Raw genomic sequence first — 25,721 nt, 5'->3', positions numbered from 1 at the left:
ACACAGGGAACACACATGTATCAGGGTCACTGATATAATGCTTGTCCTGCTCTTAGCCCATCCCGTCGTCCTTTCCCTGAGGGCAGCGGGGAGCAGACAGTAGGCAGCATGCAGGGGACGCGCCCGGGGACCAACCAAGTGCTCCTGTCCGTCTTCGTCAGGGATGGACAGCGTTAGCGATCTGTTCTTCTGCATGTTTTCTTGCTTGTGCCGCACATGAGAGATTTTGGGGTTCAGTGTCTTGCTCAAAGACACTTTGGCTCAATGCCGGGAGCTGGGATCGAACTGGGGACCGTGCGAACCCCAGAAAGCCACTCTACCTCCCGAGTTACGTGCCACCCACAATGTATTTTCTGTGGAAAGGGTAATTTCTGCAGAAGCTGTACCAATAACAATATCATTTTATTGTGCCTTTATTGTCCGTTTATGTGCATGCGTGTATAGTGCCATCATGCCCCAGCTATGTGTTCTTAAATAGAACAATATATGTAATAAATCAATCAATCAATCAATCAATCAATCAATCAATCAATCAATCAATCAATCAATCAATCAATCAATCAATCAATCAATCGGTTTATTGTGCTACCTGCCAGACTCAGAGCAGAATTATAAGCTACTGTAGGCATAGGGTGAAAACATTCATTTCAAAGGATAAGGACGACATCTGGTGGACACAAACAGGAACGGCAGGATACATGAATATAAGACAGTGGTGGTGGTGGTCGGCACTTGACATCAACGGGTAATCAGAATCAGATTCATTTTGGCCAGGGAGGTTTTCACATACGAGGAATTTATGTGAAAACCTCACTTTGATGAATTAAAAAGTGAGATGAGGAAACGTCATGGCTTTGGTCCTCTGGAATAATTCTCTTTCATAGAGCGCGTGTCATAGCGGCTATCACATCACTCGCAAAACCAGGAAGACTGGTCGCTGAAACTCGCACTGCATGGTGGCATGAAGGCTTCATAATTCTAAGTTCAACTGAAATCAAATAGGCTATTCAAGATTCTTGGGTGTCTTAATTGCTCCGCTATCTTCTCTCGTTCCACGTGGTAGGATTCAACTTCGCGCGTGTGCGCCCAGGCGCTGTCCAGTAGGCCTGGTGCTGAAAGCTGCGGGAGGAGCAGTTAAATAACAAGTATGCCTACATTAGATCGCTGTACCAATTTTGAGTAGTCACAACTTAAAAACGTAATCGAATTACTTTACGACCTCAATATGTCTGCCAGCTTTGGTGAATAACCAATTCCAGCCAAAGGGGGGGGGGGGCTTTCTATCAGACTCAATTTATATGTATTTTGGTGTCTGGTGTTTTCTGTTTTATACTCTGTTTCAAATTCATACTGTATGTTTCTGTATTTATTTTGTATTGGTGTTTGTCATCTCATCCAGGCCTGGACTATTAACGCCCTCCTTAAATAATAATGTCATTGAAATGTAATGCTTAAACCTACAGTACATCTGCTACTGTAAGTTCTCCCTCTTTGCTTTTTCCACATTTTGTTGTTACAGCCTTATTCCAAAATGGATTACATTAATTTCCCCCCAAAAAATGTACACACAATACCCCATAATGAGTGAAAAAAAGGTTTTTTAAATGTTTGCAAAGGTAAAATGTATTTTTTTAAACAAAACAAAAAAAGAAATATCACATGTACATAAGTATTCACACGCTTTACTCTGTTGAGGCATCTTTGGCAGTTATTACAGCCTCAAGTCTGCTTGGGTATGACGCTACAAGCTTGGCACACCTGTATTTGGGGTATTTCTCCCATTCTTCTCTGCAGATCCTCTCAAGCTCTGTCAGATTTGATGGGGAGCATCGCTGCACATCTATTGTCAAGTCTTTCCAGAGATGTTCAGTCGGGTTCAAGTCTGGGCTCTAGCTGGGCCAATCAAGGACATTCACAGACTTGTCCCGAAACCACTCCATTGTTTTGGCTGTGTGCTTAGGGTTGTTCTTCTTCGTTGTTTGGGTCAGTTGTTTCTGTCCTCTACCCCCAGGCTTGGGACCGAGGGACTTACCACCCCAAGCCCGGGTGACCCCTATATATCATATATATCCCTATCCCTATATATATATATATTAGGGTTGTTGTTCTGTTGGAAGGTAAACCTCCATCCCAGTATGAGGTCCTGGGCTCTCTGGAGCAGGTTTTCATCAAGGATCGTTCAGTACTCATGTTCATCTTTCCCTGTCTCCTACTTCCTGCCGCTGAAAAACATCCCCACAGATGGATGCTGCCACCGCCATACTTCACTAGGTGAGGAGCGTTACTTGGTTTTCTCCAGACATGATGCAGAGTCCTTTAGGTGCCTTATGGCAAACTCCAAACAGGCTGTCATGTGCCTTTTACTGAGGAGAGGCTTCCGTCCGGCCACTCTACCATAAAGGGCTGATCAGAGATGGTTGTCCTTCTGGAAGGTTCTCCTATCTCCACAGAGGAACGCTGGAACTCTGTTAGAGTGACCATCGGGTTCTTGGTCAACTCCCTGACCAAGGCCCGTCTCCAACTATTGCTCAGTTTGGCTGGGTGGCCAGCTCTAGAAAGATTTCTGATGGTTCCACAGGTGGACTCCAATCAAGTTGTAGAAACAGCTCAAGGATGATGAGTGGAAACAGGATGCACCTGAACTCAATTTAGAGTATCATAGCAAAGGGAGTGAATACTTATGTACATGTGTCTCAATGCTGCCCCCCATAAAATAAAGACCAAATAAATAAATAAGAAAGAAAGAAAGAAAGAAAGAAAGAAAGAAAGAAAGAAAGAAAGAAAGAAAGAAATATTTGTTTCTGCTTCAGTCTTTGAATAGTCACCAGCTTGAGTGTCCATATTGACTCCATGCGTACAGCCTGCTGGTGAGATGTTATTTCCCAGCACAGCTAACTGTAAACAGCTTTAACGAGGTTAAAGTTCACGGAATCTCTGGAGGATTGTAATATGTATTTTCCGTGGTGTACCTTTCAGTATAAGTATGAGACACACGTCCCTGTCTGACGGAGCGGCACCATGCTCTCCAACGTCACCGTATCTCTGTCCGTGAACTTCGAAGGCCCAGAGGATTTCTTCATCTTTATTTTTCATATTCTGTTCGCCACGAGCGCCGTGCTCCTCGCGGGCTCCGTTGTCATCGGTATATTCAGCACGAGATCTCTGCGGATACAGAACCGGTTCGTATTCATGCTGAACACAAGCATCAGCGACACACTGACCGGGTTTTCAGTTTACTATCTCGGCCTGTTCGACGTCCAAGAGGGTTATCCGTCCAGAAATGGAACATATTACATTTTGCCCTCATTTCTAGGTGTGAATGTGTTGACTTTTCTTTTTGCGCAGTTCGACCGTTACTATGCCGTGTGTCACCCTTTCTTTTACAATCGCTTCATCACCAGATCTTTAGTCGTTGGAATCTGTGTGTTTTGCTGGGTTTACACATATTCTATTCTCACTGTGCAAAACATGGTGCCCATTTCCAAAGCCGCACAAATCAACGCATTCGGTGTTATGATTTTGCAGATCATAGTTCTCACCAAAGTGCTGATGACGATCAAATTATATATCATAGCTAGGAACCAGCTGGGCCGCGAGCCGCCCAGCGCAGAGAGAGATAACAAGAAGGAGTCTCTGCGCATCATCGTGTTTGTGGTCATATGCTTCCTAGCGCTGTGGTGTCCTTCGTTTGTCAATATCATCGTGAGGCAGTTGTCCAGAAAGGGTCTGAGGTTTCAGAACGAAGCCACGAACCTGTTCGCCTCCATGGCGCGGCTGAACGCGCTGGTCACACCGGGGCTCTACATCTGGGGCAGCCCGGCGCTGCGCGAGGCCGTGTGGAGCACCGTGTGGAGGAGGGTCTGTCCCAGGCGGAGAGGACGGTAAACTATCACTCACCCTGCTGGGGTGGGAGGTATCGGGTTTGTAATTCTAGCCCAACGCAATGTCTTCATTGTCAATGAGTTTATTGCCCTGTTGTAGTTGTGGGTACTTGGATGGAACGAAAACAAATGTGAAAGATGTTTGAAGATTGTGTTTCTCTAGCATGTTTTACCCATTCTCTCTCTCTCTCTCTCTCTCTCTCTCTCTCTCTCTCTCTCTCTCTCTCTCCGGGGTCGGGTTTGACCAAGAAATAAAGATGAACAAAGATGGAGGAAGGATACTGAATCTACCGAGGATACTGAGGCAACCGGTTTGAATATCCGGATGGGGGGACGGGGGTTTAGCCTCCCCTTCTTATTCCTATCCAGACTACACTCTAAAATGGTGCTACGTTGAACGGTTTAAGTAGAAGAACCCTCTGAGTTAACGCTCCTTTTAGGTCGGTTCCCTGCATCTGCTGAAATGGTTCTATTGAGTTGTGGCGTTCTATGCCTTTTTCCCCCAAATGATTCTTCTATTGTTAAAATGGTTATTTGAAGCCCTTTCTTGGGGCGTAAGACGCATTGTAATGTGTGGTGGATATTCTCATTTGAAAACGACGTGGAATACATCGTTCATGCAAAATCATGAAAATCATGATCAATATTATTGGTTAAATCAGTCAGTATTAGGCTACGGACAGGCTATGCACACGTGAAGTGACGAATACGTGACATGTCTAAAGAAACTTGACCTGACTACTTAAAAACTTTGTTTGATTTATTTTTTAATTTAGCTTATATAATATACGCTATGACTTCTAAAGTATGCTACTTATTTAAACCCATTCATAACAAATCCACTAGGCTATCACTTATCATTTGATGTTGGCTTTCACTTATCATTTGATATTCTTAAACATCAAAAGAATGACGACTGCTGCTTCTTTCAAAACGAATCTCTCCTACGAAAATAACGTCCGTATCGAAGGAAAGTGGGCTACCAGATGAGTTATACAGTAGGCTAGCCTAATTTCACCGCATCGTTCAGATCAAATGACGGGCGAAGGGTCGTTACTTTCCAGTGCCGATACAAAGGGCATTTAACTAAATAGACAATATATATATCCTATAATCACAGATAGTTTTTTGTTTTTCAGTAAATGCTTAATGGTTTTCACTAACACACTTGTAGCCTACAGGCCTCTAGACTTGTCACGACGGCCTCTACTTTTGAACCATCTAAAGAAGATGGCGCATAAGAATTACGTTATATGGCACCTGACATGTTTGTATTTTTATGATCACGTGAATGCATTTAGTAATGAGGACAGAACCAACATTCACAGTCATAGCAGATCTGATTCACCACAAACCTGACTATTTCCTTATGGACAAGCCTGTAGTCCACGTTGTCTTTTTTTGTTTTGTATTGTCACCATTGCTGAACTTGATGAAATGTCCTATATGATGTAGCCTATTTGTACAAAAATAATAAATTCAATAACAACTTCTATTGTATTTGATAGTTTATTAATTCGGACAATGGTATGAATTTACACCTTTCAGTGAGAAGACACTAGCCTATAAGAATATAGGCTACTTCTTAAAACATAAGCTTGCACCCTGCAGTTTTATGAGAGATTTAAATTTCAACTGCACACTTGTAAATTCAACATTAACTGGAGTTGCCAGTCAAAAGATAGGGAAAAAAATCCATTAGCCTATGACATGGCAACACATTCATATATATCTTCATCTTCCAAATTCTGTTTGCCACTTGTTCCGTGCTGCTCGCCGGAACGGTAGTGATTGGGATCTTGGCGACGAGAGCCCTGTGAATTCAAAACCGGTTCATTTTTATGTTGAACACCAGTATTTGTGATACTTTAACTGGGTTGTCTGTTTACTATCTGGGGCTCTTCGATGTTGAGGAACCTTCTATATATTGCCTTCACTTTAAGGGGTGAATATTCTGACGTTTTTGATCGCACAGTTTGACCGATATTGTGCTGTTTGTCACCCGTATTTCTACAGTCGCTTCGTAAGTAGGCATGTAGTGATCGCGAACATCTACTGTTGGTTTCATGTTTATTTTCTGATAATGGTTAGACATTTTGTGCCCTTATCCAAAGCTATAGATATACATGCATTTAGTATCGTCTGTTTGCAGGTGATAGTTCTAACGAAAGTGGCCATGACTATTAAATTATATGTGGTGGCAAGGTACCAGCTCGAGAGAGACCCACCGAGTGCCGATAAAGAGAGCAAAAAAGAATCATTGAATATCATGATTTTTGTTGTTATAAATTTCTTGATATTATGGGGTCCTTCGTTTGTCAATATCATCCTGAGACTGGTGATGCGGAAGGGTCTAATCTTTAGAAACAAGTCCACGAACGTGTTCGCCATGATGGCGAGGCTCAACTCCGTGTCCACACGTGTGGGGCAGCCCGGCTCTGCGAGAGGGTATGTTGAGAACCGTGTGGGGCAGAGTGTGTCCATGCAAACACAGACTGAGGTACACACATACACACACACACACACACACACACACAGTCAAATATTGCTAGGTCATTGTGACCTACTACACAAAATAACCGTCTTTTTTCTCTTTTCACAGAGTTGGCTCCTGCCATGGAAAGAAAGAGCGTTCACACGGTCACGTGCACTCCAAGGCGCACGTGGGGTAAACGAGTGGAGAAGTGAAGAGGGATATGCTTGAACTTTTGAGACATGGTTAGAATCCAATTAAATCTAAACAAATCCACAGTGAACCTGTCGCCCCCCACCCATGATGCATATCGTCAGCATGTAGGCTACAGCTGTTGAATGTGAAAGTGGAATGGGCTTTTCTAGTTTAAATTTCTCCATGAGCCAGCATATAGGCCCATCCTATTTTTGTGTGTGGCTGGCCAGCCGAGCAGCTATAGCGTTTGTTGGGTTATCACTCCCTCTCTCCCTCCCTCTCTTACTTACTCCCGACAATGTTGGCCTGCATCTCTCTGTTGGCACCACAAGAGGCAGTAGTCCCAGCACACCAAAATCAAGAAGGACACCAAAATCAACCCACTGATCTCCACTGCACAAGTAGACTGCACCACCCTGAGTTTGATTGACACCCCCGTGTCAGCTGGGGATGTTGTAGTATTTAGTTAACACACACACACACGTACACACAGACACACATCAGTCCACATCCGGCTTAGGCCTGGACCTGATGCTCTTAGCCTTTCTTGCCCTGAAAATGTAATTTAATGTAATTTATTGCTCTATAAATGTTCTTAGCCGTTAGACAAATATATTCCAGGAGCTTGCTCCGGGTTGCCTGTTTTAATATCCGTGTTGCTTTTATGGCTCTGTGTGCTACTAACCCTGTTCTGCCTTCCCTCTCCCTAGTGCCTCTCTCTCTCCCTCCTATCTTCTAACCAGGTCCAGTGGATGCCCCACTGTCACCAGCAGACCTCCCTGAGTCCGATAGATACCCCTGTGTCTGCTGTGGATGTCGTAGCATTTAGTTAACACACACACACATACACACAGACATACACCAGCCCACTTCCGGCTTTAGGCCTGGGCCTGTTACGGCTCGCATGCCCTCGCCTCCACAACCGCCTCCCTCTCTCCCCTCTGGGCCCGCTGCGCGCTCGGGGCGTCCTACGCGCTCTACCGCACGTCGCATCGGCCCGGGCATACAACGCTCTGACTCTCCGGAGTTTCCCCCCACTGCCGGGCGTTCCCCGTCTCCGGCCAGCTCCACGGACTCGGCAGTCTCCTCCCTCTCCGGTGACGAAGAGTCGGATCCCGACATGCCCAGCACATCGGCCCGTGCGCAAAGACAAGAACGGCGCGCTCGTCTCCGACGATGACGCGGGCGCGGCTCTACTCACAGGTTTCCATTTATCATCACCTGTCCCTCGTTCTGCAATCACCTTCAACCTCTACAAGAACCTGGTCTACACTCCACTCATCGCCAGATCTTACCATAACCCACATGTGGTAAAGTATAGCCTAGCCTACAATCTCCTTACCCGTATTTTGTAGTGTTTTTTCCCGTTCCCCGTTTGTGATTACTATCACTCACCCTACCTCTCCTCCTCGTCTCTCCAGTTCCTGCCTGACCCACGCCTGTACGACAACCCTGCTCCTGCCTGACCCACGCCTGTACGACAACCACGCTCCTGCCTGACCATCGCCTGTACGACAACCCCGCTCCTGCCTGACCATCGCCTGTACGACTACCACGCTCCTGCCTGACCATCGGCTGTACGACTACCACGTCCCCCTTTGTCACATCTCTTGGTGTGTTCCCACATACCCTGAAAACTGCAGTCATCAAGCCACTCTTAAAAAAGAATAATCTAGACAGCTCACAAATGAACAATTATAGGCCCATATCAAACCTCCCATTTCTAAGCAAAATAATTGAAAAGGTTGTTTTCCAACAACTGAATAACTTCCTGGCACTAAGTAATGGCTTTGATGTCTTCCAGTCAGGATTTCGACCACATCACAGCACCGAGACTGCTCTAATTAAGGTATTTAATGACATCCATTTAAACACAGATAATGGCAAAATCTCAGTCTTAGTATTACTGGATCTCAGCGCTGCGTTCGACACGGTAGACCACAACATACTACTAGGCCGACTGGAAAATTGGTTGGGAATTTCTGGTACAGTGTTAGATTGGTTTGAATCCTACTTAAAGGACAGGGATTATTTTGTGTCTATAGGCAATTACAAATCTGAGCTGACAAAAATGACCTGTGGAGTTCCCCAAGGCTCCATCCTGGGGCCTCTTCTGTTCAACATTTACATGCTCCCACTAACTCAAATTATGGAAAACAACAAAATATGTTACCATAGCTATGCAGATGACACACAAATTTATATCACTATATCACCAGGAGACTATAATCCCATACAAGCGCTGAGTAAGTGCATTCAACAAATCAATGATTGGATGTGCCAGAACTTTCTCCAACTAAACAAAAATAAAACTGAAGTAATTGTCTTTGGAGCCAAAGAAGAACGATTAAAAGTCAGTGCTCAACTTCAATCAGTAATGCTAAAAACCACAAACGAAGCCAGAAATCTTGGTGTAGTCATGGACTCAGACCTGAATTTCAACAGCCACATTAAGTCAATTACAAAGTCAGCCTACTATCACCTGAAGAATATATCAAGGATCAAAGGATTTATGTCCCAGAAGGATTTGGAAAAACTTGTCCCTGCGTTTATCTTCAGTAGACTCGACTACTGTAACGGCATGTATACAGGTCTCTCTAAAAAATCGATCAGACAGCTGCAGCTGATTCAGAACGCTGCTGCTCGAGTCCTCACTAAGACTAAGAAAGTGGAGCATATCACACCAGTACTAAGGTCTTTACAATGGCTTCCTGTCTGTCAAAGAATTGACTTTAAAATACTGCTGTTGGTTTATAAAGCACTGAATGGTCTAGGGCCAAAATATATTTCTGATCTGCTCATATGCTATGAACCATCCAGACCCCTCAGGTCGTCCGGCACAGGTCTGCTTTCTGTCCCCAGAGTTAAAACAAAACATGGAGAAGCAGCATTCAGTTTTTATGCTCCACATATCTGGAACAAACTTCCAGAAAACTGCAGGTCTGCTGCAACTCTTGGTTCTTTTAAAACAAGCCTGAAGACTTTTCTTTTTGCCACGGCTTTCTAAGAGGAGCTATGTTTATCAGTATACTGCACTGTAACTTTTATTCCTGTATTCTATTTGTCCTGCTTTTTGTTTAAATGTCTATAATGACTTGCTTTTTGTTTTAATGCTTTTAATTTGTCCTGCCTTTTGTTTTAAATGTCTATAATGTCTTGCTTTTTGTTTTAATGCTTTTAATGTCTCATGTAAAGCACCTTGAATTGCCCTGTGGCTGAAATGTGCTATATAAATAAACTTGCCTTGCCTTGCCTTGCCTTTGTGTTATCTCATTAAATCGCCCCTCCGGGCTTTACCGTCCCTTGCCTCCTCCTTTCCTGTTGCGCCTGGGTCCCTAACCAAACCCTCACAGTAAGATCTGGCCAGTTTGGACCCAGCCAACATGGAGGAGAGACCTGCACCTCCCGGACTACTCCAAGCCCTCCCACAGACCCAAGCTGTGCAATTACAGCAGGTATCCGCCCAACAGCAAGCCCAGGACGAGCGACTGAGGGGCCTCGCTACTCTGGTCTGCACCCTGTCCGACCAGGTCACCGCGCTCAGTGCCCGCCTGGCTCCGTTCCTGAACCCCACCGCTCCACCAAACCGGGAGCCCCATCTCGCCTCCCCGGCCCCCTACGACGGGACGTTCACCCTCTGCCGGGAGTTCCTCATGCAGTGTGAGTACGTGTTTGACCTCCAGCCAAGTATGTACTCCACTGCGTCGGCTCGGATAGCCTACATCGCCAACCTAACCACGGGACGGGCTCGCCGTTGGGTCATGGCGGGTCGCGAGGGCGCAGCTGCCTACATGCAGGACTACACTGCCTTCGTGGCTGAATTCAGGACCGTGTTTGACCACGACGTCCACGGACAGGACGCGGACGCTGCTCTCTCCGCCCTCACCCAGGGTCCCAGTTCCGTAGCGGACTACGCCACGGAGTTCCGCATCCTCGCTGCCCGTTGCCCCTGGAACGAGTCTGCCCTGTACAGCGCTTTCCGACGGGGCCTAGGGGAGGCCATGAAGGACAGCCTGGCTGGAAGAGACAGACCAGCGACCCTGAACCAACTCGTCTCCCTCTCCATAGCCATTGACGAGCGCCACCGGGAACGCAGGCGCGAGCGGGCGCACCAACACCACAGCGCACCCAGACCGTCTCCACCTCCCTCTACCGGCCTCTCTCGGCCTGCCCCGGCCTCCCTCGCCCCCCCAAACACCGCTGGAGAGGAACCCATGCAACTGGGTTGGACCCGACTGACCCCTGCAGAGCGTGAGCACCGGAAACAGAACGGACTGTGCATATACTGCGCTAGCCCAGCGCACGCCGTCGACTCCTGTTCCTCTGCACCTCCCAGGGTGGCAAAAAGAGTAGGCTCACTCGCCAGGGGGTACCGAGTAAGCCGGCTCATCCATCCCCAATCCCGGACCCGTGCCGCCAGGTTCACTGTCACCCTCGCCTGGCAGGGGCACACGCTCTCCGTCCCTGCCCTCATCGACTCCGGTGCCGACGAGAGCTTCGTGGACGTCCAGTTCGCCCACAAAGCGGCGCTCCCTCTCTCCCCTCTGGAGAGGCCCCTCTCGGCTTTCGCCCTGGATGGCCATCCCATGGGCCCCATCACGCACCGGACCCTGCCCCTCACCCTCACAGTCTCGGGAAACCACGTGGAGGACGTCCGCCCCTTCGTCATCCACTCTCCCGACGCTCCATTCATCCTAGGGAGGCCCTGGCTGGAACTCCACACCCCTCATGTCTGCTGGAGCTCGGGGCACATCCTCGGCTGGAGCACTACCTGCCACGCCCGCTGCCTCCGAGCTGCTCAGACCTCCACTCGGGTTGACCGGTCCCGTCCCGCTCCTCCGGACCTCTCCACGGTCCCTTCGATGTACCACGACCTCGGAGAGGCCTTCAGTAAGGAGCGCGCTCGCACACTCCCCCCTCATCGACCCTACGACTGCGCCATCGAGCTCCACCCTGGCGCCCCTCTCCCAGCCAGTCGTCTCTACAACCTCTCCCTCCCGGAGAAAGCAGCCATGGACACCTACATCTCCGAGTGCTTGGCCGAGGGTCTCATCCGACCATCTCGATCCCAGGTGGCAGCGGGGTTCTTCTTCGTTAAGAAGAAGGGAGGAGATCTGAGGCCATGCATCGACTACAGGCTGCTCAACAACATCACGGTCAAGAACAAATATCCACTCCCCCTCATGAGCTCCAACTTCGAACCCCTCATCGGTGCCACCATCTTCACCAAGTTGGACCTCAGGAACGCTGGTGCGTATCCGTGAGGGGGACGAATGGAAGACCGCCTTCAAGACCTCCCGTGGCCACTACGAGTACCTCGTCATGCCCTTCGGCCTCACCAACGCCCCCGCCGTCTTCCAGGCGCTGATGAACGACGTGCTCAGGGACATGCTGGACGTCTTTGTGGTCCTCTACCTGGACGACATCCTGGTATTCTCCAGGAGCGCTGAGGAGCACGTCCAACATGTCCGCATGGTCATCCAGCGTCTCCGGGAGAACCGCCTGTATATCAAGGCGGAGAAGTGCACCTTTCACTCCTCGTCAGTGGAGTTCCTGGGGCTCATCGTGGAGGGAGGCCTGACGCGACCCGACCCCCGCAAGATCAAGACCGTGGTCGAATGGCCTCAACCCACGACCCGGAGGCAACTTCAGAGCTTCCTTGGCTTCGCTAACTTTTACCGCCGTTTTATACGGGACTACAGCCGGGTAGCAGCTCCCCTCACCCACCTCACCTCATCCCTGTGTCCGTTCGTCTGGACACCGGCTGCCAGCGCTGCCTTCTCCGCGCTCAAGGAGTGCTTCACCACCGCCCCGGTCCTTCTCCATCCTGACCCCTCCAGGCAGTTCGTGGTCGAGGTGGACGCATCAGACACAGGCATCGGTGCTGTTCTGTCCCAGCGGTCAGTGGAGGACCAGAAGTTGCACCCCTGTGCCTTCCTCTCCCGCCGGTTCACCCCAGCTGAGGTGAATTACGACATCGGGAACAGGGAGTTGTTGGCGGTGGTGGGGGCCTTGGAGGAGTGGCGCCACTGGCTTGAGGGCGCTGAACACACCACCCTCGTCTGGTCAGACCACAAGAACCTGACCTTCATCCGGGCGGCCATACTCCCTCAATGCCCTGACCAGCGCTGCCACTGGCAGGTCTCCGTTCGAGTCATCCCTCGGGTACCAGCCCCCGCTGTTCTCTCTCCAGGAGTCGGAGGCCTCCGTCCCCTCCGTCCAGGCCCACCTCAGCCGCTGTCGCCGTGTCTGGAGGGAGGTCCGCAGGGCCCTGCTCCGCTCCAACGAGCGCTCCTGCCGCGGGGCCAACCGCCGCCGCACTCCTGCTCCGGCGTATCGGCCCGGTCAACGTGTCTACCTCTCCACCGCTGATCTTCCGCTCCAGGTCCCCTCCAGGAAGCTGGCTCCGCGCTTCGTTGGGCCCTTCGAGATCGACCGTGTCCTGAACCCAGCTGCGGTACGCCTTAAGCTCCCTGCTTCCATGCGGGTACACCCTGTGTTCCACGTGTCCAAGGTCAAGCCTGTCTCCTCGAGTCCCCTCATGCCTTCTGCCCCGGCTCCTCCGCCTCCCCAGATGGTCGACGGGCATCCCCAGTGGACGGTTCGGCGGCTGCTGAAGGTGCGCCGCCGGGGTCGGGGTTTCCAATACCTGGCGGATTGGGAGGGGTACGGCCCCGAGGAGTGCAGCTGGATCTCCAGGCAGCTCATTATGGACCCGTCTCTCCTCCGGGACTTCTACCGGGCCCATCCTGACGCCCCCGGTCGGTCGCCAGGTGGCTCCCCTCGGGGGGGGGGGGTCCTGTTACGGCTCGCATGCCCTCGCCTCCACAACTGCCTCCCTCTCTCCCCTCTGGGCCCGCTGCGCGCTCGGGGCGTCCTACGCGCTCTACCGCACGTCGCATCGGCCCGGGCATACAACGCTCTGACTCTCCGGAGTTTCCCCCCACTGCCGGGCGTTCCCCGTCTCCGGCCAGCTCCGCGGACTCGGCAGTCTCCTCCCTCTCCGGTGACGAAGAGTCGGATCCCGACATGCCCAGCACATCGGCCCGTGCGCAAAGACAAGAACGGCGCGCTCGTCTCCGACGATGACGCGGGCGCGGCTCTACTCACCGGTTTCCATTTATCATCACCACACCTGTCCCTCGTTCTGCAATCACCTTCAACCTCTACAAGAACCTGGTCTACACTCCACTCATCGCCAGATCTTACCATAACCCACATGTGGTAAAGTATAGCCTAGCCTACAATCTCCTTACCCGTATTTTGTAGTGTTTTTTCCCGTTCCCCGTTTGTGATTACTATCACTCACCCTACCTCTCCTCCTCGTCTCTCCAGTTCCTGCCTGACCCACGCCTGTACGACAACCCTGCTCCTGCCTGACCCACGCCTGTACGACAACCACGCTCCTGCCTGACCATCGCCTGTACGACAACCCCGCTCCTGCCTGACCATCGCCTGTACGACTACCACGCTCCTGCCTGACCATCGGCTGTACGACTACCACGTCCCCCTTTGTGTTATCTCATTAAATCGCCCCTCCGGGCTTTACCGTCCCTTGCCTCCTCCTTTCCTGTTGCGCCTGGGTCCCTAACCAAACCCTCACAGGGCCATAGCAAACACACACCAGTATCTGCCATGTCTCTCCTATGTTGTTTTTAGCTTATCTTACTCTGAAAATGGAATTTAGTGTAATTTATTGCTTTGTAAATGTTCTTAGCTGGTAGACAAACATACTCCAGGAGCTTGCTCGATCGCCTTGTTGAGAGTTGGTCAGGAAAGAATTTTTACAGCTCACTTATCTGGCCCCCTGGTGATTACTGTTTTTTTGCTTCCCTCTGGAATATGTAAGGGTGGGTCGTATGCCCACCTCCCTTGTTCTCTGTAAAGCGTATTGTGTTGCCTCTGGGTATGAAATGCGCTATACAAATAAAGCTTTGATTGATTGATTGATTGATTGATTGATAGTGGTCAGAGCATTGGACTCCCACCTGGGAGACCGGGGTTCAAGACCCGTTGGGGATGACTTTATGGGACTATACCCCACACCTCCACATGTTCATCCTTTCACTCCAACCTTTACCCCTTGCCTTATAGGTCAGATCCTGTCCCAACCCTTATTCCAACCCCAATCAATGTTATGGAAGCTGCTGCTAGTTGTTGTTAGCTCATGAGTTAACTGGCTATCCCGCTCTTATTGTGCTGGATTAGCATTGGAAGCATTGGAACTGATGTGTCCAGGCGACAAGACCTATCTTAATTTATCAGACATTATTTCATGTTATTTCAATTCACAGCTATTTCAGTGGCATGACTAGCTTCCGTCCTACCAGTCCTGAACAGAAACAAGCCAGCCACGCACATAATCCAGGCTGGGCCTGGCCTGGTTTATTTATATCTAAATTATGCATGTAGTTTAATAAAAGTGTCAATATGTGTCTGTTATTGAGGTTTTGTTGTATCCTAGATTGACTAAATGGCCTCTGGTAGACTAGGGAGAAAGAGAGAGGGAGAGAGACCTTGCTGCTTTCTTATCTCACAATCTTGGTCTGTTGATTCTGTCCACTTACACATTCAATAACTGCACATTCTGAGGAAATGCATTCATGGGCAGAGGTCTGTGCGCTCGGCAACCCTTTCTAGTTATTATTATTCTTATTATTATTATTGTTGTTGTTGTTGCTATTTATTTAGGTGGGGGGCTATGGATTAGCCTTTCTAATCATGGGAATATGTCATCAGTAATGAATCAATCAATAATAACATGATGATTATCCCCCCCCCCCCCCTCCTCTAGTGATAGATTGATCTGATTGGCAGAGGCCACAACCGAAACCAGGGTCAGGTTCAAGTGCATCATTGCCGCTGATGACTGCAGTCAAAGAGAAAATCCATCGGGTGCTACAAATTTAATCAAAAATAAACTATAAGAAAGTACAGCATGGGAGTCAAGTATGTGTGTGAGCATTTAAAACTATTTTAAATTCAAATAATTGTACATGTTAGTGGCGATTGCTCCTATAAGCGAGGGTAAGCCTGGCTTACCCATACAAATCCAAATAAAACTTGTTTTTTGAGTCTTCTTTCAGTGAAAGTAGGCACGAAAATCGACTTTCAGACTGTTTTTGACTTAAATGCGTCTTGTATTCTGATATATCGCTTCATTTTCATCTGTGTTTAACGTTTTGGTAGTGCTTCGTCTCCCCCTACAGTCCTCATGAAAATACAGTCCACGTTACGGTCAGTTGACAGCTGTTTTACTAGCTCGTCATTCACTTAACATTGTAGGCCAGGTAAAATGATTCTGGCTTACAGAAATCAAGACCGAATGAAAAATCAACCAATCAAATTAGCCCACACGTACAAAACCGCGGAAAATTTTGTCATCAGTCGAAATGTAACCTAATCTGTCATTTGTCAAAATGCTTAAAAGTGGGCGTAGGGTAAGCCAGTTCTCATAGTGCTTACATTGGAATGCCCATTGACATTTAAACATTGGGACGGTTTATCCAATCAAAACTTGTCATGACTGTCCCGTCATTCACGTCACCTGTCAATCACATTACCCACTTTGGCTATCTAGCTAGCATCAATGAACATGGAAAATGGAGATCTTGAGTATTTGTTGAAAGTTGATTCCAAAATGAAGTGGATTAAACGAGTTTGGGTTACGATATAAGGTTGGTCTTTTGTTATTAATTACCAGTTGTTATGGCTGTGAGTTTTGCTTTCTGGGACCCACCAGACGCCACTGGTGCATGTATGAGTACTGAAGTCATTTTAGTTTCTTAATCTAGATGCAAGAGGCAATGTTAGCGGCTGAAATTTACTGAAATGTACTGTATATAGCTTAGCTATGTTGTTACGCAGTGTATAACAGCAGCTTCGTGAACATTCAATTCAGTAGGATTTTCGATGTTACAGTGAAGTCACAGTTATAGTCGTTTTAAGCTACCTGGCAAACTAGTCCCTGCTAGCCTCAGTGTGGAGCTGGAGGATGCATTACGTCTGCTTGCTAGCCTCAGCCTTTATGTCTCGATGGTGGATAGAATTGATCTTAAGTGGGGGCCTCCACAGAAATGTTTGCCTAAGGCCCGCCTCTGTACACATCTACAGTATAGCGTGCCTCGACGGTGCGCTGTCCATGGTGCTGAACTTGGCGCTGGCCTACAAAGCGCAATTGCTTTATTTTCTGACATGAAAGCAACCACTGTAGCCTACTACAGCTTTCAGTTTCCCCAAATCGTCATTCATTTGGTAGAAGAGGCCTGAACATTGTGACACAATCCTGGTATTACATAGGCTACAGAATAGAAGATTGTCCTATGAACGGTGCAACATAAATCAAAGCAGACTTTCCCAACTCTGATGTGACCAAAGGGACCTCCAGAGGTAGGGCTATCCATACTTGAGACCTAGCGTGATGTCTGTTATGTCTCCATAGAGACAATGCAACACGTTTGACTTCTATAAAACCGTCTTGACACTAAGTCACGGTGGACTCTGCACGGTGACACGCAACCATGCTCTTTGTCAACTGGACGATGGTTCCTTTATCGGTTGACTTTGACAGTCCGGGAGATTATTTCCTTTATCTATTTCACATTCTATTCGGCTTGAGCGCCACACTTCTGGCGGGCTCGGTTGTAATAGCCATATTGGGAACAGAGGCTTTGCGAATTCAAAACCGTTTTATATTCATGTTGAATACCAGCATCACTGACACACTAAGCGGAGTATCAGTTTTCTATCTCTGTCTTTTCGATGTTAAAGTGGGATTCCCGTCAAGAAACGGAGTATTTTACATTTTAACCTCCCTTCTGGGGGTGAACATGCTGACGTTTCTGTTTGCTCAGTTTGATCGTTATTTCGCAGTCTGTCACCCTTTCTTCTACGGCCGCTTTGTCACCATACATTTGGTTGTGTGTGCCAACCTGTTTAGTTGGGTTTACGTGTATTCATTTCTACTCGCACAAAACGTGCTGCCGATGTCTCAAGCCATACAGATTCAAGTATTTGGTCTAATCATTTTGCAGGTAGTGGTCCTCACTAAAATATCAATGACGGTTAAATTACTTTTTGTCGCCAAATACCAGCTGGCACGAGACCCGCCGAGCGCGGAGAGAGAGAGCAAGAAGGAGTCTCTCCTCATTATCTTATTAGCGGTTGTGTGTTTCTTGGTGTTCTGGTACCCATCTATTCTTAATATGATAATAAAATGGGTAACCCGGCGAGGTTTCTCGTTCTGGAACGAGGCCGTTAATCCGTTTAGCATTCTGTCTCGGTGTAATGTGCTGTTCACGCCGGCGATCTATGTGTGGGCCAGCCCGGCGTTAAAGGCGGCAGCGTGGAAAACTGTGTGGGGGAAAGTGTTCAGTAAGAGACGGAAAAGGTAAGAACGTCAGTCTAGCATCCTCTAAAAATTGATTCATCCCTGAAGATCTGACATGTGTAGGGAGGTGCAGCTAGACTAGGAGCATAGGCCACCTATCACATACACTCATGTTAGATCCGAGATCACTTCAAGAAGGTTAAGAATACAAGGTTACATTTCATTTAAATGATCCAGTTTTTATTCTATTTTACACTATCTTTTAATTTGTAATTCTTTTACTTTTGTTGTTTCTTTTAAATCTGTTCTCACTGTGATTCGTGTCTTTATCCTTCTCCTTTATGTAAAGCTCTATGTGCTACATTGGTTTGTATGCATGGTGCTATATAAATACAATTACATTGACATTGTCATGTGCCAAATTCAGAGAAACGGGGGAGGAATTAGGCACTCGGTGGATTTGATTATGGTGAAATACATCGTAAAGACCCGTGCGTAAAGTGACGTGTGTGCGTATCACCATAGAATGGTTGTCAATTTGTAAACTATTCTGACTGGCCTATGCCAGATTTTATCAGATGCCAAATTTACAAACATCATTTGCAATTTTCAAACATCAACATAATTTACAAATCCGTCATTGGGCCGCATTTTGAGAGCCTTACATGCTGAAGCTACGTGTTCAGGCCTTGTATCCCCTGGTGAAGGCTATTAATGCCCACGCGCGCTGGGTGAGACACATTATGGCAGAGCCACAAGAATAAAGGCCTTTTTAACTTTACTATACTGGAGATTGAGTACCTCGGAGTTTTTCATTAGGTCTATTTTTTGCCTACTCTCTTGCCACCATAGAATGAATTTGAATGAATGTCACTTATAGCTGTGTTTAATGGCTTGAAATTGTAATTTCTTGAAATTCTAATACTACCGTATCTCTTTCTTCTCACGCAGAACCGATTCCCACGGAGAGAATGATGCGCATTGAGTCAACCTGATACCATCCTCACATGATACCTGCATGATCATGTTTTACTAGCCTACATATCTGCAGCTTTGAGCCGTGGTGTATTTACGACATCAGAAATTCATACATTCATTTGCCAGGCCGCCTTTGTTGCCAGGCCGCCTTTGTAAATAAGAACTTAAATGCCTGCCGGGTTAAATAAAGGTTAAATTAAAAAAAAAAAAAATACACGCGATTCTCAGGTAAAATAAACATGTGCCTTTTGCACAGTTCTCTGTTCATCCTTGATGTATCCCTTATTGTATAGCCTAGATCTCATTTGCCTTCTCATTGATAACTCAAGCCCGGCCATATATGAGTTGCTTAAAAGTGGTATGACGCTAGCGTTCAAGTAGTATAGGCTACTGTAATGATGATGACCAATATTGCTTGTTAATTGTATGCTATCAGTATTAGGGGTAAATGCACATGTAACGTGGAGAGGAATATGAGCATACTGACTAAATAAATCAGACTCTAATTGAAGTTAGACTATTTTCAGCAATCGGTACAGGTGCAGTGTACGGTTTGGCTCAGAAGCACGTTTTGTTTCACTTTTGCAATTCCCAAAGGTGCTTCAACAAAGTATTGAGTAAAGGATGTGAATACATATGCACATGTGATATTTGAAGTGTTTTTTTGTTTTTTGTTTTTTTTTATAAATGCAAAATTTTCACACCATTTTTTTCCCTACTCATTACAAGGTTTTGCATGTAGAATTTTAAGGGGAAAAAATAATTCTGTAATATAAAATGTGGCAGTACATCCTGACAGCAATCAATAAACTAGAAATGGTGGTTGTAGAGCACAGACCTCCGCCCATGAAGGCATTTCCTGGCTCTGTGCATGTGCACGCAAGCAGGACATGTTTTGTATTGCTGCATCCCTTAGGTCGAGAGCTTTATACCAGTCCAAACCTCATGTCTGTGACCTTCCCGTCAAGATAAGGCAGTTTCAATTTCCCCATTGACAATGCCTGGAGGGTATTTTTTGCTCAAAGAAATGAATGGAGATGAATGAGCGGCTATGTTTGGGCAGTTTGTGGACCCACCCTGTGATTTGGATCCGCTCCAAAATTGAATGGGTTCTAAGTTGACCCATGCGTTGAATGAAAATCAGTCTGGTATAGTTTTTGCATAATCTTGCTTAAAAAACAATACAGTAAATGAATAAATAAACCAACCAACCAATAAACACATGCCTCTGAAAATATTACCTTTCTACCTGCGCTGTCCCTGGGGCAGAGGTAATAAAGTGTTCTGACATTAAATAAATACATACAATACAAATTAAATAAATCTGTAATCTGTGGAAGTCGCAGGACTGTGATAAGTGTGTCCAATCATTTTGAGTTGCCAACTTGAAATTATTGGATGGCTTACCAGCCTACCTACCTGCCTAGCGAGTGTCATTTGTTTTCCCCCAGTTTAGAGAAGTTGCTTTGGAGGGTTAGGGCTTCCACATATTTCAATTAAAAGACATTATATTATTTTGGCGGACAAGTAAAGCATTGAATAGACAACAAAACACGCAATGCCCTTAAAAAAAATGCACCACTGCTTGTGTGGCAGGGACTAAACCCCATGACTGACTATCCTCCTCAAGAGGTGTAGACGCTGCTCTCGTTCACAGCCTCAACACTTTCTATGCACACTTTGAGGCAAACCTGCCGGGTGGCCGTCGCACTGAGGTGGAGGAGAACGGTAGGGAGGAGAGAGCACTCACTCTCTCCCAACACAATGTCAGAAGGGTGTTTAAACAGGTGAACACCAGGAAGGTCCTCAAGGCATGACCAACCTGTCCTTGGCCCAGTCCACTGTCCCCACATGCTTCAAGAAGTCCTCCATCATCCCCGTACCGAAGAAGCCAAGACCAACCTGCCTCAATGACTACTGCCCGGTACCTCTCACCTCCGTGGAGATGAAGTGTTTTGAGAAGTTGGTCAAGGAACACATCTGCTCCTCACTGCCCAGCACCCTAGACCCCCTTCAGTTTGCATACAGACCCAACAGATCCACAGAGGATGCGATACCTCCACAGTACCATACCCTCCATAGACAAGAGCAAGGGGAACCTGTCAGGTTATGTGAGACTGCTGTTCATTGAGTTCAGATTTCAACACTATAACCCCACCCATATCCGACACCAAGCTGAGGGTCCTGGGGCAAAATGATGCCCTCTGCAAGTGAGACAGACCCCAGGTGGTGAAGGTAGGCAACCGCACCTCATCCTCCCTCACCCTCAACACAGGTGTTCTCTCCCCACTGCTGTACTCCTTGTACACGCACGACTGTACAGCCACCTTTGACCCCAACACCATCGTTAAGTTTGCTGACGACACAGTAGTGATAGGCCTGATCACCAACAATGAGGAGAGGACCTACCTGGAGGAGTGGTGTCAGGAAAACAACCTCTATCTGAATGTCAGCAAGACAAAGGAGATGCTGGTGGACTTTGCAAAGTGGAAGAAAGCAGGAAGGTAGGAAGGAAGGAAGCAGGAGAGGAACTACACCCCTCTAATCATCAACAGGACCCCTGTAGAGAGAGTGGACAACTTCAAGTAACTTGGCATCCAGATCACCAAGGACCTGACATGGTCAACACACATAGACACTGTGGTGAAGAAAGCATGTCAGAGGCCGTACCACCTCAGACAACTGAGGAAATTCAGAACGTTCCACCAGATCCGACGGAGCGTCTAGCAATGCACGAGAGCATCCTGACTGGGAATATCAACACCTGGTACGAGAACAGCAGCTCTCAGGATCGCAAGTCCGTACAGGACAGTACAGGATCCTGAAAGACCCCAGCCACCCACCCCAGCCATTTATTTATTTATTTATTTATTTATTTATTTATTTATTTATTTATTTATTTATTTATTTATTTATTTATTTATTTATTTATTTATTTATTTATTTATTTATTTATTTATTTATTTATTTATTTATTTATTTATTTATTTATTTATTTATTTATTTATTTATTTATTTATTTATTTATTTATTTATTTATTTATTTATTTATTTAAAGCATGTATATAATCCATCCAGACTGGTATCTACGGTATCATATCTTACCTCTGTCTTTATACCGTATAGAAATGGGGCTTATTGTGTGATTAGAGGCTGGGCAGCTGCTGGTCCCTTTTGGATTTGCCAATATTCTGAATCTGAATCTTCCTAGGAAGCCTGACTTGCCATGCATGAAAAATCCCAATATTTTGCAAATAAGTCCAGTCTATTGCCAAAAGACCTCAACTGGCATTGTGAGCCAATGGTCCTGATGTTGGCTACAGCAAAAGTCTAAAAATTTACAACTTCATCACAATCATCAAAATCACAATCACAATTAAATCTTCCTCAAAAATCATCACAAGTCAGCCGTAGCCTACGTGCTATCAATTTGCCACCACCAAAACGTAGGCCCAAATGACAGAAATGTCCATGTGCTTTGAGCTGGCAAGAATTATGAAGTATATCACTCCATTTTTCTCAAAAACTGTAAAACCTATCAAACCCTACTCCTCACACATTTTTGGTCAATTGACACCATCATTTCTACACTACATCTTCAGACTGTCCTCCACAAACGATCTTCACAGATTTTTGAAATATCACAAATTGAGTCCACAGTGTATATGTTTTACTGTAAACAGTAATGTATGCAGCTACGGCAAATGCTTGCTCAGGAAATCTCCAATGTGCATTAAAAATTGACAAAGTTTTCATGACATGGTAGATGTAGTGTGACATTTTTCAGAATTTTATCTCAAAAACAGAATTTTTGACAGTATTTTGAAGTCTGTCCTCATTTTGTCCCCTCAAACTACTGCTCTTCATACATGAAAAATACACTACCCACAACCTTATAGTGCAACAGCAATGTCTCCACCAATCAGAAACCCCCGCCCCAATAGCGGACCCTATAGGACTACAATTGGCTAAATTGACTCTGATTGAGAGGACACCTGTGCCACTCATTGTTTGATTGGTTTCCACCTGTCTTGTTAATCAGTGTGTATATATAGCCTACATGTAGCTCCCAGTTCATTATTTGTTGTAGCTGTGCTGTCCCTGGTGTTTCCTGTGCCATCTTGTTAGTTTGTAAGCGTGGTCTTTTGTTCTCCACTAGTTGAGTGTGTTTCTTTGTTTTATTGTTTAGTCTTTGGTTTAGTTTTTATCCCTCGTGGTGCCTTTAACTAGTGATGGAGGAAACGAAGCTTTCCGACACACATTTGGAAAAAGTGTTGCTCTATCAATGCAGTCGATACAGCAGCTCCATAATGACATCTGCTAGTCAGTTCAGGGTATTGCGGCTGTACAGACTGATTGACAAGTCAGATATTTTGGGCAAAATACAAATGAGCCCACCGTCATGTGATGTCTTGTTCACTACAAGTCGGGTGCTTGTGACATGGGAAGCTTCATTTGAATAATCACGTGGTTTTTGCCAAATTCATGCAAGCATCAATACATTTGTATCGACGCACATTGCGTCGGGAGGTCAACACCGTGAACGTGACTACTGTGTTGAGCGTAACTCACTACCTTTAACATTTTGTGGAAACTTGTTAGACTTGCCCTTGGTGTAACTTTGTAAGTTCATGCCCAGAGTGATGCAGAATGAAAATGTGAATGCATACTCATCGTGCTGTGACATGATTTTAAAGATATTTAAGTGTTAAATGATGGTCTGGGCAGTTCTGCTGACACTCATATGTTTGTCATTTGTCTCCTCTTCCTCCTTCTACCTCATGCACACTTGCCCATAGTTTCATTTAGCTTAGCTGTTGGCCTTTATGCATAGTTTGTCCTTAGGCAAAGCAAGGCAAGTTTTTGTATAGCACATTTGAGAAACAAGGCAATCCAAAGTGCTTTACAAGGGGAGTATCCTAGTATACTTTGTTGTATTTTTTAAAATGTGTTAAGTTTGTCACCCTCTAGTAGGTAACAAGATGCTTAGTAAAACTTCAAGCTAGATCAGGCCAGCCTGTTCCTAATCTGTAGCAGGTACTGTTACTGTTCATCTTGTTTGCATCTCATCTGACCAGTCTTGTCTGCTAATTAGTCCCACCTGTGTTCAATCCAATCAATTCAGTGAATCTATGCTCAGTCCCCACAACTCCTTCCCATCATAGTACGTACAGTAGGCCTACTAAAATGTTTATTCAGGATTCCTATGGTGTAAATAAGCTGTGACATTTATGTTTTTTTATTTAGAGCTGAAGCCAGCCATGCTCTTATATTCAGTGCAATCTCCAATGTTCATGAAAAAAAAACATTTCACTGACATAGATGTATTGTGACATAGATTTCATAATCATACAGTATCTCAAATACAATTTGAGTATTTTGAATTCTGTTCTCATCCTGTCAAACTATTACTCTCATATGGAAAAAATATACTCCCCACAATCCTATTGTGCAACAGTGCAAGCTCCACCAATCAAGGATGTTGCGGTTGGCAACCCCACCCAACCCCCACCTAGGACTACATCCTGCCAAATTGATTGATTGGCCACTGATTGAGCACAGCTTCTCACTTTGCTCAACAAGAACATGACCTTCCCTTGGTCTCTATGATTGTGAGTTCAAGCCCAGGGTGATGCAGAATAAACATGCTAATGCCTACTCAGGCATTGTACTGTTTGGATTTCAGACACAAGATATGTTTTAATTTAAGAAGATTAAAATAATTTATTTTAGATTTAAATAATTAGGGTCCAGGCAGAGACCCTCATGTATTTGTCATTGTCTCCTCCTTTCTCCTCGAAACGCCGGCCCCGATCCAGTGCTGCGCAGCAGCTATAAGGGTGCGTGTCCACCGGCAAGCTGAATGAAGCTGAACAGCGCCAAGCTTACAGCTTCTTAGAGCACACTAGAGCTGGGGTTTAGAGCTGGCCAGGCTACCGATTTCTACACTACGTTAGCAATGAGTGTCATGTTTTTGCAGACCGCAGATTAACTAGCCTGGTTAAGATAGCTAGCTAATGTTAGCTAGTGCTAACGTTTGCTGTCTCTGCAGTTTTGCCAAAAACCAACCGCTGTCGTCATCAGAACAGCCTTTTACAGCCTGCGCTCTAGCCCAAAAAGTTCAACTTTTTTCAGAGCCTAGAGCTCACGGTGCTATAGCGCTAAAAAGCGCTTGGAACACAGCTCTCGTCCCTATAGCGCCCTAGAGCTCATTACTGATTGTAAACTACGAGAAAACCGCGCCAGCTCTAAAATACAGCTTGTCCGTAGACACGCAACCTAATTGATATTGATATTTGATTGAAAAAATGATTTATCAAAATTTATAAAAACATAGATACCTGTTTTTGCAAATGAGCTCTTCTTACGTTTATGACCACACAAAAATATTATGGGCTTATGCAGGCTCAAAACATTTAAACTAAACGCCCACTCCACTTAGACATTCTGTACATGCTAGGCATCCTAGGTGGGGGACGACAGGTTCTCAGTGTAGTACTTGTTATCTCTATAGCACAGGTGATGAGCTCCTGAAAAACAACATATCTTCTTTTCTCAGCCTGCTGATTGTTTCCATGCATGTAGCTCCACCCTCCAAATTGAGGAGAGGCTATAGCGCTGTCCATGGTGCTGAACTTGGCGCTGGCCTATGTGGCAGTCAAGACACAAACCTTTCTTGCATCATACTCGGTTTTCCCCCAGCTCAAAACGAACTGTGATCATGTATTTTTCCATCCAGTTTTTTTTTTTTTTTTCGAAACTGATTCATCTAATGGAACTCCATAGAGACAAGGCAACACGTTTGACTTCTATAAAACCGTCTTGACACAAAGTCACGGTGGACTCTGCACGGTGACACGCAACC

The 25,721-nt window shown here is 46.2% G+C and overlaps 2 protein-coding genes and 1 pseudogene across 3 annotated transcripts; all 3 read left to right on the top strand.

Annotated features, from left to right (window-relative positions):
- Nucleotides 1–3,018: 3,018 nt before the first annotated feature.
- Nucleotides 3,019–3,885, top strand: LOC311310386 (uncharacterized protein; the record flags this gene model as incomplete). The annotated part of the gene is made up of 1 exon (XM_084439864.1): nt 3,019–3,885. One exon carries the CDS (start codon nt 3,019–3,021, stop codon nt 3,883–3,885), a length of 867 nt encoding a protein of 288 aa, XP_084295990.1.
- Nucleotides 3,886–5,611: 1,726 nt separating this feature from the next.
- LOC311310261 lies at nt 5,612–6,553 on the top strand (annotated as a pseudogene). Its single transcript has 2 exons — nt 5,612–6,381; nt 6,484–6,553. The product of its transcript is annotated as an uncharacterized misc_RNA (transcript).
- A 10,516-nt stretch (nt 6,554–17,069) lies between these two features.
- On the top strand, nt 17,070–21,681 carry LOC311310260 (uncharacterized protein; the record flags this gene model as incomplete). Its single annotated transcript, XM_084439681.1, has 5 exons — nt 17,070–17,734; nt 17,873–17,938; nt 20,514–20,584; nt 21,132–21,278; nt 21,566–21,681. 5 exons carry the CDS (start codon nt 17,070–17,072, stop codon nt 21,679–21,681), a joined length of 1,065 nt encoding a protein of 354 aa, XP_084295807.1.
- Nucleotides 21,682–25,721: the final 4,040 nt, after the last annotated feature.

The sequence above is a fragment of the Borostomias antarcticus genome (assembly GCF_949987555.1).
Source record: "Borostomias antarcticus genome assembly, chromosome: 6".
NCBI lineage: Eukaryota > Metazoa > Chordata > Actinopteri > Stomiiformes > Stomiidae > Borostomias > Borostomias antarcticus.
The sequence above is the reverse complement of the archived record's forward strand: the minus strand, read 5'-3'. Positions and strand labels throughout refer to the sequence as shown.